This window comes from Piliocolobus tephrosceles, chromosome 12, assembly GCF_002776525.5.
Source record: "Piliocolobus tephrosceles isolate RC106 chromosome 12, ASM277652v3, whole genome shotgun sequence".
In the NCBI taxonomy this organism is placed as follows: Eukaryota; Metazoa; Chordata; class Mammalia; order Primates; family Cercopithecidae; genus Piliocolobus; species Piliocolobus tephrosceles.
The window spans coordinates 112,072,485-112,086,360 of NC_045445.1; the positions used below are offsets into that span (position 1 = coordinate 112,072,485).

The 13,876-nt window shown below is 34.1% G+C and overlaps 1 protein-coding gene across 1 annotated transcript in view; it reads right to left on the reverse strand.

The window, feature by feature from the left end:
* Positions 1–13,876, reverse strand: part of CFAP47 (cilia and flagella associated protein 47) — a 409,569-nt gene that overhangs the window by 368,131 nt on the left and 27,562 nt on the right. The window contains 4 exon segments of the mRNA XM_031936608.1: positions 8,488–8,723; positions 11,166–11,293; positions 12,906–13,066; positions 13,512–13,740. Coding sequence (XP_031792468.1) covers positions 8,488–8,723; positions 11,166–11,293; positions 12,906–13,066; positions 13,512–13,740 — 754 coding nt within the window.

Consider the following 13,876-nt stretch of genomic DNA (forward strand, 5'->3'; position numbering starts at 1 on the left):
AGATGAAAAGTTCAAAAACTTGATTAAAGACAATCTACATATGAAAGAAACTCAACAAAACCCAAGCAGGGTAAATCAAAGAGATCCACACCTAAACACAACAAAGTCAAACTATCAGAAACCAATGACAGAGAATCTTGAAAAACTGCAAGAAGAAAGGTAATCATCACATGAGAAGGATTCTTTAGAGATGAACAGCTAACTTCTCATTGGAAACATTGAAGACAAAAAGGCAGTGGGGAGGCGTGTTCAAATATTGAAGGAAAAAGACTGTACATGCAAAATTCTCTAACTAGCAAAACTATCATTCAAAACTGAAGTATAAATTAAGACATTTCCAGATAAATATAAATGAAGAGAATGTATCATTAGTAGATTTGCATCACAAAAATATAAAGGGAATTCTTCACAATGAAGTAAAAGGACACTGGATAGTAACTCAAATTCAGACAAGGAAATTAAGAGCACAGGCAAATGCAACTACCTACATAGATAAATATAAAAGGATAAATGTACTTTTGTTTGCAATGCCTTCCTGCTCCTATCTGATTTAAAAAGCAATGCATACAGAAATAAGTATTAGAGTATGGATGAGTTTTTAAAGAATAAGCACATATAATTTGTATGACAAGTACAGCACAAAGAGGAGACAAGAACCATAATTTTATTTGAGCAAAGTTTTTGTATACTATACAAACTAAGTTGGCATTAATGTGAATGAGACTATTTTATGTAAAAGATGTTAAATGTAACCCAAAGGGCAGCCACTAAGAAAATTAAATGTTTTTAAAGTTTCATAAAAGAAATAATGATGAAATTAAAATGGTATATTACAAAATATCTATTTAGTACAAAATAAAGCAGTAATGAAATCACAGAAAATTAGGAGGATATGTAATTATACAAAACAAATAGAAAAATAGCAAATGCAAATCCTACGTTACTAGTAGTTACATTACATATAAATGTATTGGCACATATTTACCTATGTAATAAACCTGCACATCCTGCACATGTACCACAGAATTTGAAATACAAATTAAAATTTTTGAAAAAAGTAAACGGATTTTCTTAACATTTCTTTCCCTCAGCCGTATTAAGGTATAATTAATAAATAAAAATTGTTTGTAGACAAATATATAGTAAATGTATAGCATTTAATATGTAATTTTGATGTAATTTTGAAACAATTAAATAAAGCTAAATAATATACTCTTACTGTTTTGTGTTGAAAATATGTATACCCTTCCTGGCTAACACCGTGAAATCCCATCTCTACTAAAAACTACAAAAAAAAAAAAAAAACTAGCCAGGCGAGGTGGCAGCGCCTGTAGTCCCAGCTACCCAGGAGGCTGAGGCAGGAGAATGGCGTGAACCCGGGAGGTGGAGCTTGCAGTGAGCTGAGATCCGGCCACAGCACTCCAGCCTGGGTGACAGAGCGAGACTCCGTCTCAAAAAAAAGAAAAAAAAAGAAAAAAAAAAGAAAATATGTATACCCTCTTATTAACCACAGTCACCATTCTGTACAATAGACTCCCAGAACTTATTCATTCTGTCTAACTGAAATTTTGTATTCTGTGATTGACATCTCCTTATTTGCCATCCACTGCCCCTGGCAACCAGAATTCTACTCTCTGCTTCTATGAGTTCAACTCTGATTCCATATATAAGTGCAGCCATGCAGTATTTGTCTTTCTGAGTATGTCTTATTTCACTTAGCATAACATCCTCCAAGTTCATCCATGTTTTGCAAATGACAAGATTTCCTTACTTTTTAAGGCTGTATAGTATTCATACACACACACACACACACACACACACACCACATTGTATTTATAGAAAAGGGAATGAAATCAGCCTGTTCAAGAGATATCTTCACTCTCATGTTAATTGCAGCATCATTCTATAGCCAAAATATGCAATCAAACCAAGTGTTCATCAATAGATAAATGAATACACATAAATGGATTAGATTGTGCAGTCAAAAAGCAGAGATTGGTGGAGTAGGCAAAAACACATAATCTATATAATTCCCACAAAAGGTACACATTGTATACAAAGATACAAACAGGTTGACAGTGAAAGGATGGCAAAATGATATGTCATATGCAAACAATATCCAAAGAGAGCAGGGTGCCTATACTAATATAAGACAAAATAGATATTGATAGAAAAAGTTTTACATTGAAAAAAGAGCATTTTATAATGATAAAAGGGTCAAGACATCAAGAATGCGTATTATAACCATATATGCACCTAATAACATGAAAAAACTGACAAAAGTGAAGGGAGAAATAGGCAATTCAACTATAATAGTGGGAGATTTTGATATGCCACTTCCAATAAAGATTGGAAAAACAAAGCATATGATCAACAAAGAACAGAGAACCGAAAAACATCATAAACCAATTAGACCCAAAATATACCTGTAGAATATTTTACCCAACTACAGTAGAATGCACATTTTTCCAACGTACACATTTGCACTTTAAATGAAACATTTTAAATATAGACTATGTTAGTCTATGAAATAAGCCTCAATAATTTAAAATGATTGAAATCTGTGCAGGATGTTTTCCAACCAAAATGCAATGAAATTAAAATCAATAAGAGAAGAAAATGTGAAAAATTCACACATTTTGGAAATTAAGCAATACACGTAATAACCAATAGATCAAAGAACAAAACCACAAGGGGATTTCAACATTATTTTGAGATGAAGAAAAACTAAAACACAACATACCAAAACATATGAAATGCAGAAAAAGCAGTGACGAGACAGAAATTTATGGTTATAAACAAATGTATTTTTTAAAAAGGCCTTTAATCAATATTCTAAACATCCACCTTAGGAAATTAAAACAAAAAGAACAAAGTAAATTCAAAGGGAGTAGAAGGAAAGGAATAATAAACACAACAGCAGTAATAAATAATAAAGAGAATAGAAAATGTTAGGAAAAAAATCAACAGTCCTGAAACTATGCCTTTGAAATGATTAACAACACTGAAAATAATTTAACTAGACTTAATAAGCAAAAAAAGAGATGACTAACTTTGCTAAAATCAGGAATAAAAGAGAGGACATCACTACCAACTTTACATCAGTAAAAAGGGGTATGAGGTTATATAATCAACAATGGAATACCAACTAATCAGATAACCTAAACGACATGGGCAAATTCTTATAAAGAGAAAGACATAAACTACTGAAACTGACCCAAGAGAAAACTAATAGTATGAATAGCCCCACAACAAATAAAGGGATTGAATTAATAGCCAAAAAAATTCTGACAAAGAAAATCCCAGGACCAAATGGCTTTGGTGGTAAATTCCACCAACCATTTAAAGAAGAATTAGTGCCAATCCTTCACAAGCATTTACAAAAAATTTAAAAGAAGAGTATACTTCTCAGTTCATTCTGTGGCACCAGTTTTATTCTGATGCCAAAATCAAAAACATTTGTTAAAAATCTGCAGTCATATGTCCCTTATGAATATATATGCAAAAATCCTCAAATAAATACTATCAAACTGAAACCAGCAAAATGTAGAAAAGATTATATACTATGTACAAGTATGATTTCAAGTTTAACATCTATATGTCAATGTAATGCACAGTCTTAATAGAATAAAGGACAAAACCACATTATCATTTTAATAGACCCAGAAATAGTAGTTGATAAAATACACTTCCATAATAGAAACATGCAACAAACTAGTAATAGAAGGGAACTCCCTCAAGTTTATAAAGGCAGTCAATGAAAACCTTACAGCTAACATCGAACTTGATAAGAGACTAAATGCTTTCCCCTTAGATCAGGAACAACACAAGATACCCCTTTTGCCATTGCTATTTAATATTGTACTAGAGGTCCTAGCTAGGACAAGTAGGTAAGAAAATAAGCAAACAAAATGAATCCAGATTAGAAAGAAAGATGTAAAATGACCTCCATTCACAGGTGACATGATCTTGTATCCCAAAGAATCCACCAAAAAACTACCAGAACTAATAAATGAGTTCAGCAAATTTGCAGAATACAAGGTCAATATGCAGAAAACAACTGCATTTATATACACTAGCAATGAATAATCCAGAAATACAACTAAGAACTCTATTTCATTTACATAGCATCAAATAATAATAAAATATTTAGAAATAAATTTTTTAAATAATTGCAAGATGTACATTGAACACTATAAACATTATTAAAAGGCATTAAAGAAGACATAAATAAGTGTAAAGACATACAATCTTCTGGACCACAGGATTTAATATTGTTAAAATGGCAATATTCCCTAAATAGATTTACAAATTCAACAAAATTCTTTTCAAAATTCCAGCTGTCTTTTTTTTTTTTTTTCTTTGCAGAAATTAGCAAGCTAATGTTAAAGTTCACATGTATTTGCAAGCATCTCACATTGGGCAAAAATGTTCTTTAAAAAGAAAAAATGTAGAAGGCTCATATTTCCCAAATTCAAAAAGTACCATAAAGCTGCAGTAATTACAGGCCTAGTGCAGTGGATTACACCTTTAATCCCAGCACTTTGGGAGGCTGAGGCGGATGGATCACTTAAGGTCAGCAGCTTAAGACCAGCCTGGCCAACATGGTGAAGTACCTTGTCTCAAAATTTTAAAAAAGTACATTGTAGTACTGACATAGGATAAATACAGATATGCAAAATAGAATTTTTAGTCTAGAAATTGTTACATTCACATTCAATTGTTATATATGTGACAATATTCTGTGATAACTTGACATCTCTATGAAAAAGAATACATTTCAAACTCTAAATCATGCCATTTACAAAAAATAACAAACAGAATTTTTTTTTTTTTTTTTTTTTTTTTTTGAGACAAGAGTCTCACTCTGTCACCCAGGCTGGAGTACAATGGTGCGATCTTGGCTCACTGCAACCTCTGCCTCCCAGGTTCAAATGATTCTCCTGCCTTAGGCTCCTGAGCAGCTGGGATTACAGGCACGTGCCACCATGCTCAGCCATGTATTTTTAGTAGAGATGGGGTTTCACCATGTTGGTCAGGCTGGTCTCTAACTCCTGACCTCATGATACGCCTGCCTCGGCCTCCCGAAGTGCTGGGATTACAGGCGTGAACCACCGCGCCCGGCCAACATATAGATTTAAAAGTTTGAGCTAAAATTCTTACAGAAAAACATGGGAACAAAACTTAATGACCTCAGACAGTATATGACTACTTAGATATGATACTAAATGCACAAGAGACAAAAGAAAAAAATAGATGAATTGAACTTAATCAAAAGTATTACTTTTATCCTTCAAAGATAACTATCAAGAAAGTGGGAAGACAATTCACAGGACGGAATACAGTATTCGTGATTTCTGTATCTGTCAAAGGACTTATATTGAGAATATATAAAGAACTCTTGCAATTCCATAACAAAAAGACAGCCCAATTAAAAAATAGTAAAATATATTCTATTAGTTTTCTATTTTGGCAATAAAAAATTACCAAAACACTTGTTGACTAAAATAACTCCAATTTCTTATCTTACACTTGTCAGAAGCCTAACACAGGATGAAAATCAAGGTGTCAGCAGGACTGTTTATTTCTGGAAGCTCTAGCAGAGAATCTGCTTTCTTGCCTTTTCCAGATTCCAGAAGCCATCCCATTCCTCAACTTATGTACCCCACCCCCTTCCATCTTCACAGTCAGAAATCAATGGACAGTAAAGTCTTCCATCACTTTGACACTGATATATTTTCTGTCCTCCATTTCCACTTTTAAGGAACCTGAGAGTATATAGGGTTCACCTGGATAATCCAGGTTAATTTTCCTATTTTAAGGTGGGTTGATTAAAAGTCTTAATTTCAAGTGAAACCTGAATTCTGCTTTGCCATAGAACATCACATGTTCATAATTTCTAGAGATCAGGATAGAGATATTTTAGGGGGTCATTATTCTGCCTATCATAGATATGCATAAATATTTCTCCAAAGAAAATATACAAATGGACAATAAGTACATGAAAATATATTTGTCATCATTAGTTACTGGGGACATTTAAATGAAAACCATAAGGACATGCCACTTTGTACCCACTGGGATGGCTATAATAAAAAAAAGAAGTACATTAACAAGTGTGGTGGAGGGTATGGGTAAATTGGAATGTTCATTTATTGCTGGGGGGAATATAAAATGGTACAGTTACTTTGGAAAATAGTATGACAGTTTCTTAAAAAGTTAAACATAGAGTTTTCATATGACCCCAACAATTCCACTCTTTGGTGTATTTCAACAATATTAAGAAATCTGTCCACACAAAACGTTGTACGTGAATGTTTATAGCAGCATTATTCATTATAGCCAAAAAGTGGAAACAACCCAAATGTCCCTCAATTGATGATCGGATAAACAAAAGGTGGTATATCTACACAGAAAATATGATTTGGCTATAAAAATGAAGCATTAATACATATTACAATGTGCATGAACCTTGAAAATATTATGCTAAATGAAATAAACCATACACAAAATGCCTTATATAAACATAATATTTAGAGAAAATGACCCAAATTGGAAAACCTACTGACAGAGAATAGATTAATACTTGCCAGAGGCTGATGAATGAGGAGAAGGGGAATGACTGTTAAGGGACATGGGGTTTCTTTTTGGGGTGAAGAGAACGTTGTGGAATTAGTGCTAATGTGTGCACTCTCTGAACATATTAAGATCACTGAATTGTATACTATAATGTGTGAATTTTATGGTATGTGAATTACATACCTATAAAGTTGTTATTTAAAAAGAATAATCTTATCACACTTCTAAATAGTCAAAGGCCATTTGACCAGTCTGTGCAGGCCACAGTTCTCCAGTGTCTACTATACTTCTTACATTCACAGTTTTACTAATTTGAAAATTATTAGGGTTGGAAAAATTCATACATGTAGAGGGTTAAAAATAATATTGGGGAGTTAGCTATTAGATATGTTTTGAAAGATGCATATGTTACTGGAGAAAAATAATTGAGTCGGTAGGTTTAAGAGACTTGGACTACAGGAAATCTAGGAAGCAGTTAAAAAGAAAATGTTTAGTATAAAGTGGTTAACATTTGTTGCTATTCTATGAAAACTGATAACATCTATCCAAATTTGGAGAGAGAGAGTCATACTAATGAAGCAGTAAGAGATATAAATAGGAGCTGCATGTATATAAACATGTATACAATAGTTCTTAATTGCAATTGGGAGAAAGCTTCCTTCGATAACTTTATGAACTGCATCACTGTGGTGGAAGAAAGATGATAACATAAGAAACTGAGGAGAAACTGAAAGCACTCACGTTTGCTATATTTAAGGCAGGGTTCAGCAAACTTTTTCTGTAAATTGCTAGACAGTGAATGCTTTAGGTTTCATGGGGCGTAAGTCTTCTCACAACCACTCAAGTCTATCTTTTGTGTTTTTTTTGTTTTTTTTTTTTGGAGACGGAGTCTCGCTCTGTTATGAGACTGGAGTGCTGGAGTGCAGTGGTGAGATCTCAGAGATCTCAGCTCACTGCAACCTCCGCCTCCTGGGTTCAAGCAATTCTCCTGCCTCGGCCTCCTGAGTATCTGGGACTAGAGGCACACACCACCACACCCAGCTAATTTTCATATTTTTAGTAGAGACGGGGTTTCACCATGTTGGCCAGGTTGGTCTCCATCTCTTGACCTTGTGATCCACCTGCCTCGGCCTCCAAAGGACTGGGATTACAGGTGTGAGCCACTGTGCCCGGCCAACTCTGTCTTTTTGTATGAAAATAGCCTTAGACAACAGGTAAACAAATAAGAGTGGCTATATTCCAAAAACACTAATTACCAAAACAGGCATCAGGCCATATTTGACCTGTGGACCATCGTCTTTTAACCCATGGTTTAGAGGATATGGGAAAGAGTTATCTGTGCAGCAATTAAAAGAAAAACAGCTCCTGACAACCAGAAGCTGACCTACGGCTCACAGGTATGCCTTGGTGTTCTCTTTTTCTGCTTTGCACCAGCAGTACAAGTTCTAGGCCTAGTACATATCACCAGTTTCAAATTTCAAAATTCTACTCAAGCTTCAATGTCTGGCTCATACATTACTCTCCTATGAAGACCTTTCTATCTGGTTAGAAGTAAACATTCTGTTATTTGAGTTTCTATATCACGTTGTTACAACTTTAAGATATTTTATATTCTCCTTAAGCCATACCTACCTGTGTATATGTCTAATATTTTAGAGGAAGTAACTGTGTTTTGCATTTCTTTAAATTCCCTAGTGCCAAATGCTTTTGCTGGCACATGACAGGCACTTAACAAATCATTATGGATTCTATATGAGTACCAACACAAAAATCTTCATAACTAGGCCGCAGAAGAGAAACAATTTATAAACACTGGTAGAACACATGTTGTTTCTAATCATCTGCATAGCATTTTAGCATACCTTAAAATGTTAGCTGCCATGTAAAAGCAAAGAAAAATTATCTTACCACCATACCCCCTTCATTAATCTCGCCCTTTTCAGGATCAATTTTAAAATTTGCAGTTTTTTCAAAGCGGTACGTCAGAGGAAGTAATTCACATTGATTTTTTAAGATACACTGAATTTCTGAACGTTCACCCATGAAACAAGGTTTAAAATTAAGAACTGGTCCTGGATCAAACTGTAGTAAAACAGGAAGTCCTGTGCCTGTCAGTGCTAGTTCCATTTTCTGAAATCGTTCACCTGTAAAAGCAATAATAGCTGTTGAACATAAAGTGTTTGGGGAAGCCAGAATATATTTGCTTAGTTTATTTGTTGTCTGAAAGACCTAATGCGAATTAGGTAGCTCATTCAGTCTTTTCATTCAACACAATTATTGATTGTCTTCTCTGTGTCATGCCTTGTGGATACAGCAGTGAATAAAAGAGGCAATATTCCTGCTGTTACGGACTTTACATTCTAGTGAGGTGACATTAACGATAATCAACCAAATATGTTTACACAGCATTTCATAGAAGATAAGTATTATGGGTAAAGGTAAGACAGGTTGAGACAGAGCACAAGGTCTTGGAGATTCTGTTTTATGTAGAGAATGTCCAAAAAGGCCTCTCCAATAGGGAGATACTTGAGCCAAGATATAAAGGGAGTCTGGAAAAAACTATGTGAAAATCTAGGAAAAGTTTATTCCAGGCAGACAAAACAGCAAGCACAAATACGCTAAGGCAGGAACTTGTCTGTCACGTTCAAACATCTTTAAAGAACCAATGGCTGGACAAGAAGAGTAGAAAAATGGTGAAAATTGTCAGATTTTATATATATATTTATATATATATATATATTCTTTTTTATTATACTTTAAGTTCTAGGGTACGTGTGCACAATGTGCAGGTTTGTTACATATGTGTACATGTGCCATGTTGGTGTGCTGCACCCATTAACTTGTTATTTATATTAGGTATATCTCCTAATGCTATCTCTCCCCCCTGCCCCCACCCCACAACAGGCCCCAGTGTGTGATGTTCCCCTTCCTGAGGGTAGACTTAAGAAGATTTGCTGATACATTGGACACAGAATAGGGAAATGAAGAAGTGATAAAGGACAACTCTAAGTTTTTTGCCTTAGGAACAGAAATGATGGAATTGACATTTCTTGAAACGAGAGACTGAAGGAGGAGCCGGCTGTGGAAAAATCAGGAGTTCTACTTGAGACATGCTAAGTTGAGATACCTAGTAGATATTCTTATGGAAATGTCTACTAGGCCACTCTATGTTCAAGCTTATGAGTGAAGATGAAGGAGGAAAGAGTGGAATCTTGAGGAGAGAATAAAAGGTGTGTGATATTCATCTCAGATGTAAGAGTGAATGAATGGGTGAATGCAATAGGAATGTCAAACAGCTTAAAGAACTCACTTGGGGTTAGTGATTATAGATACAAAGTGAAACCTCTCAACAAGGTTGTGTGTCTTACTCCAACACAATCAGCTTCCCATGTGCAGACCCAATATAAGCTGAAAGTTGAATTTCATAGAATTAGAGGCTTTTCACTCAGTCACTGTGGGAGACAGACCAACAGATATAAGTGCACATGAAAAACAGGAATTAGAATAATGGACAATGGAATAGAAGCCGGGCAAAAATATAAACACGAAGTTTTTGGGAAACTAGAAAGATGATAACAGAAGAACAATTTTGCAGAGAGACAGCAGTGTAACTAGAACCGAAGAAAAAGAGTTTGTATTTTTTCACTTACGCTCTTAGTAGCCGATCTTAGACTCTAAATTACCTTTAAGGCAAACCTAATAACTCCATCCCTGGCTATTCAAAACTGGATTAACCTGTAAACTTTGTACAAATGTGGAATTTCCATTGCTGTCTAGGATCAGCAGACATAGTTCAATATCACAAAACACAATATAAATAGTAACAGAACAATCCATTTATGCCCAAGGAGTACAGTTAAATCCTGCTCAATATCACTTATACTGACATACTCGATTTGCATAAATATCCAGGATGGTGACCTAATCCCTCCTTGGTATAGCTCATTTTCCTGGATTTGATTTATAACCTTCCTAATTCTTTATTTTCTCTTTGATCTGTCTTGCTAAGCTGAACGCCAAATCCCATTCCATTTTTTTCCTCAGTATAACCAAGCTAATATAACCTGAGAATATAAAACATATAAGGCATCTTGACATGTGGCCTGCAAAACATGTGCAATTATCAATATCCAACAACACTGTCCTGTACCCTACTAACTAGATCTCTAGATCTTGTTTTTGACTGTTCCTATTTTTAGTTCTAAGAGAGCTGAAGGATTAATAGAGATGGAATGGGTCATTTGTCCCCATACCAATCCCTGAGAAAAAAACCTAGGCATACATAGAAAAGAAATCAGGGTGTTTTTTTTCTTATTCCTTAAACTCTAGATCATCATGTTTATCTAACATCATTTTAAAATTATAAAGTAATCTAACTTCTAACCTGGAAAATTATTATGTAAATGATTGTGAAGTTGACTTCATAACATGCCACAGATGACATTTTAAGGTCTCTTGAATATGTTTGCTTTGTTTTATTCAATAATTATATATTTTATTAGATTGTCTCTGCAGATATTGATGTTCAAATTTTTAAACAATTTAAATGGCTACGCATTTGATAATTTTGTTAATTTCACACTTACTTTTGATGGTTTTACAGTCATCATCTCTCAAAAATCCATCTTTACTTCCTACGGACTCAAATCTCAAAAAGAGAGCATAGTCCTGCCTGTATGAAGGTCCAATATCCTTTTTACCATCAGCCATTAGCCTGTAAAAAAATCACAATGAGTTATTTTTAAAGCAAAGGTGATACACTTTATCACCTTGTAAGAGGGAATATCAATCCAATCTTTAAATCTATGCAAGCAAATCAATGTTAAGGAATGAAAATACAACCATGATCCATTATCCAAATTTACTACACAGACAGAGAGATTTGCCAAAAGAAGGCTACAGAGTATAAAGCTCAGAAAAAAATGAGTTCGTGCCAACATCGTCAAGACAAGAGTAATTTAAATATACCAAGTCATCAAGGTCTAGCTCAAACGCCACTTTCTCTGCAAAGAATTTTCTTTCCAGGCAAAGTTCATCTCTAACTAAGGACACTGATTAATTCTTTACAATAGTCCATCTTACTCTTGGGCATAATAAAAAACATTTGTTACAAATTTGTCTTCCCCAGTGTACTAAGTGCATATTGCCAGCCACGCTCTTGTTGTGGACAAGTAATCTGGAGAACAAGATTTGCTAACAGTTAAATTTTGTTCGAGGAGAAAAGGAAAGGAAGACTAGGAAGAAGGGAAGTAGGAGCAAAGGCAGAGATGGTTTATGTCATAGCTCTGCTCAATGGCTATTTTTACCTGCCTTACCTAGAGGTCAACTCTCTAGCAGTGCAAACTCAACTACATTTACAAAAGACTGACATGTAATATTAAATATGAATACAAATAGTGTGGTCAGAACACATTTAACTAAGACTTCAAATCATACATATATACCTATAATTCTATGCTAGACTCTCAGGTTAATATGCTGCCATGAAAGAATATTTGACATTTCAAAGACTGTGTATTAAACAGAATCTTATAGATTCACCAAAGAAACTACTTGTATGAAGTATCATTAATAAGGCAATTGTGGATTTACATATAGAACAATTACTTGATTTATTAACCTCTTTAAATTAAAGTAAGCTCAATCTTCCACAGGCAACCCTATTCCACAAAAAAGAAGTACATTAAACATTACCCTCTCACAAATAAGGGAAAATATTCTTGCAATTGAATCAGTTCACACACATTGCAACCTATCAGGGTGTCTCTGAAATTGCTATTATATATTTAAAACAGCATGTTCTTCAAATTTAATAACAAAACATAGTTCACGGAATTATGAAAAATGTACACTAAAAGTCTGTATGAATTTCAGCAAGCAAGTTTGACTGATCCATGGAAGGTACTATAGGTTTAATACTTAGGATAGTCAGCAATAATTCTGCCCTACCAGAAGCATTGCATCCTCTTTGGAGAGGCCTACAACATGCTGCATGCACCTGACTATTCGTGGGGACAACAAGGTCTTGACTGCACAAACAATTTGGGGCCACACTCCAAAATAACTCAGAACTTGCACGTCCACCACCCCATTTCCACAAGGTCTAGGGAGATTTTTAACTTTACATGAAGTATTTAGAACCATATTTAGAATTATTAGAAATATTACTAACCATGCTAGAAACATCTAGAACTATGACAAGAAAAATCTGATTTGTGCCTTCTGGCAAGTTTTACTATTATAGTATTAAACTGAATCTGATTAAAGTGTGGTTAATATACTTTCCATTAATACTTAACAGTACAATGAAATTAATTTTTGCTTACTTTGGGGTGAAACAAAATGTAATTACAGTCTTTTGATAAGGTTGTAAAGTCCCTTCATTAGGAAGACAGGAGATAATGGTAGTAGTATCTATGTTCTTTATTTTTCTTATGTAGGTGAGATTATTTAAAGCAATATCTGTTCTTTGTCGAGTATCTGTACCCTGTAATGTAAACTCAGATATAAAAGAGTATTAACGTAAAACACAAAAAAAAGTTTTTGAGGAGGTTACAAAATAATTATTGAAATTCCAGAATCTAGGAAATAACAAATGTCTATCTTTAAAGTAACATTTACACATAAATTTGACCACGGCACATCATAAAATTTGAAAAAAGATTAAAAAATTGATGACAACAGAAATACTTTCAATTAGCCACTGATCTATAAGAAGCATTTGCCTGGTTTACTTCAGATATACATTAGTATAAATGTTAGCTTAATTTCTGAATTTTTTGAGGTTGCCATTGGATACACATGAAATCAAATCTATCTTCCCATGTTAAAAGATATTTTGAATAATTAAAAAGCTTGTTGGTTATTAGTAGATTTAACACAATCTCTTTTAAATCATAATACCTGATATCCCCATCGCACCATTTACTTACCATTTCTTCTCCCACGGCATCATCTTGTATTATGGCCACCCAATTTATGGGCTCTGGGCTATTATTGTGTATACGTGCATGTTTAATTTTTGATGATCCGAAGAAAACAGGACCAAAATGTATGTATTCCAGCCTTCTGTCTCTACTCATGTTTAATAATTCAATAATCTGCTCAACCACATGAGCTTTGATACTCAAGAGCATCTCAGGTTGACCTTGCAAAATCACTCTACAGGATAATAAAATATGCACATACATACATACTTTAATTAGAATTCTATACACTTTGTTTTTCTCCTACACATTTCAATAAACAGAAACTTTATAGAATCACATTATAATTAAAACTCAGTAGCCTAAGAGTA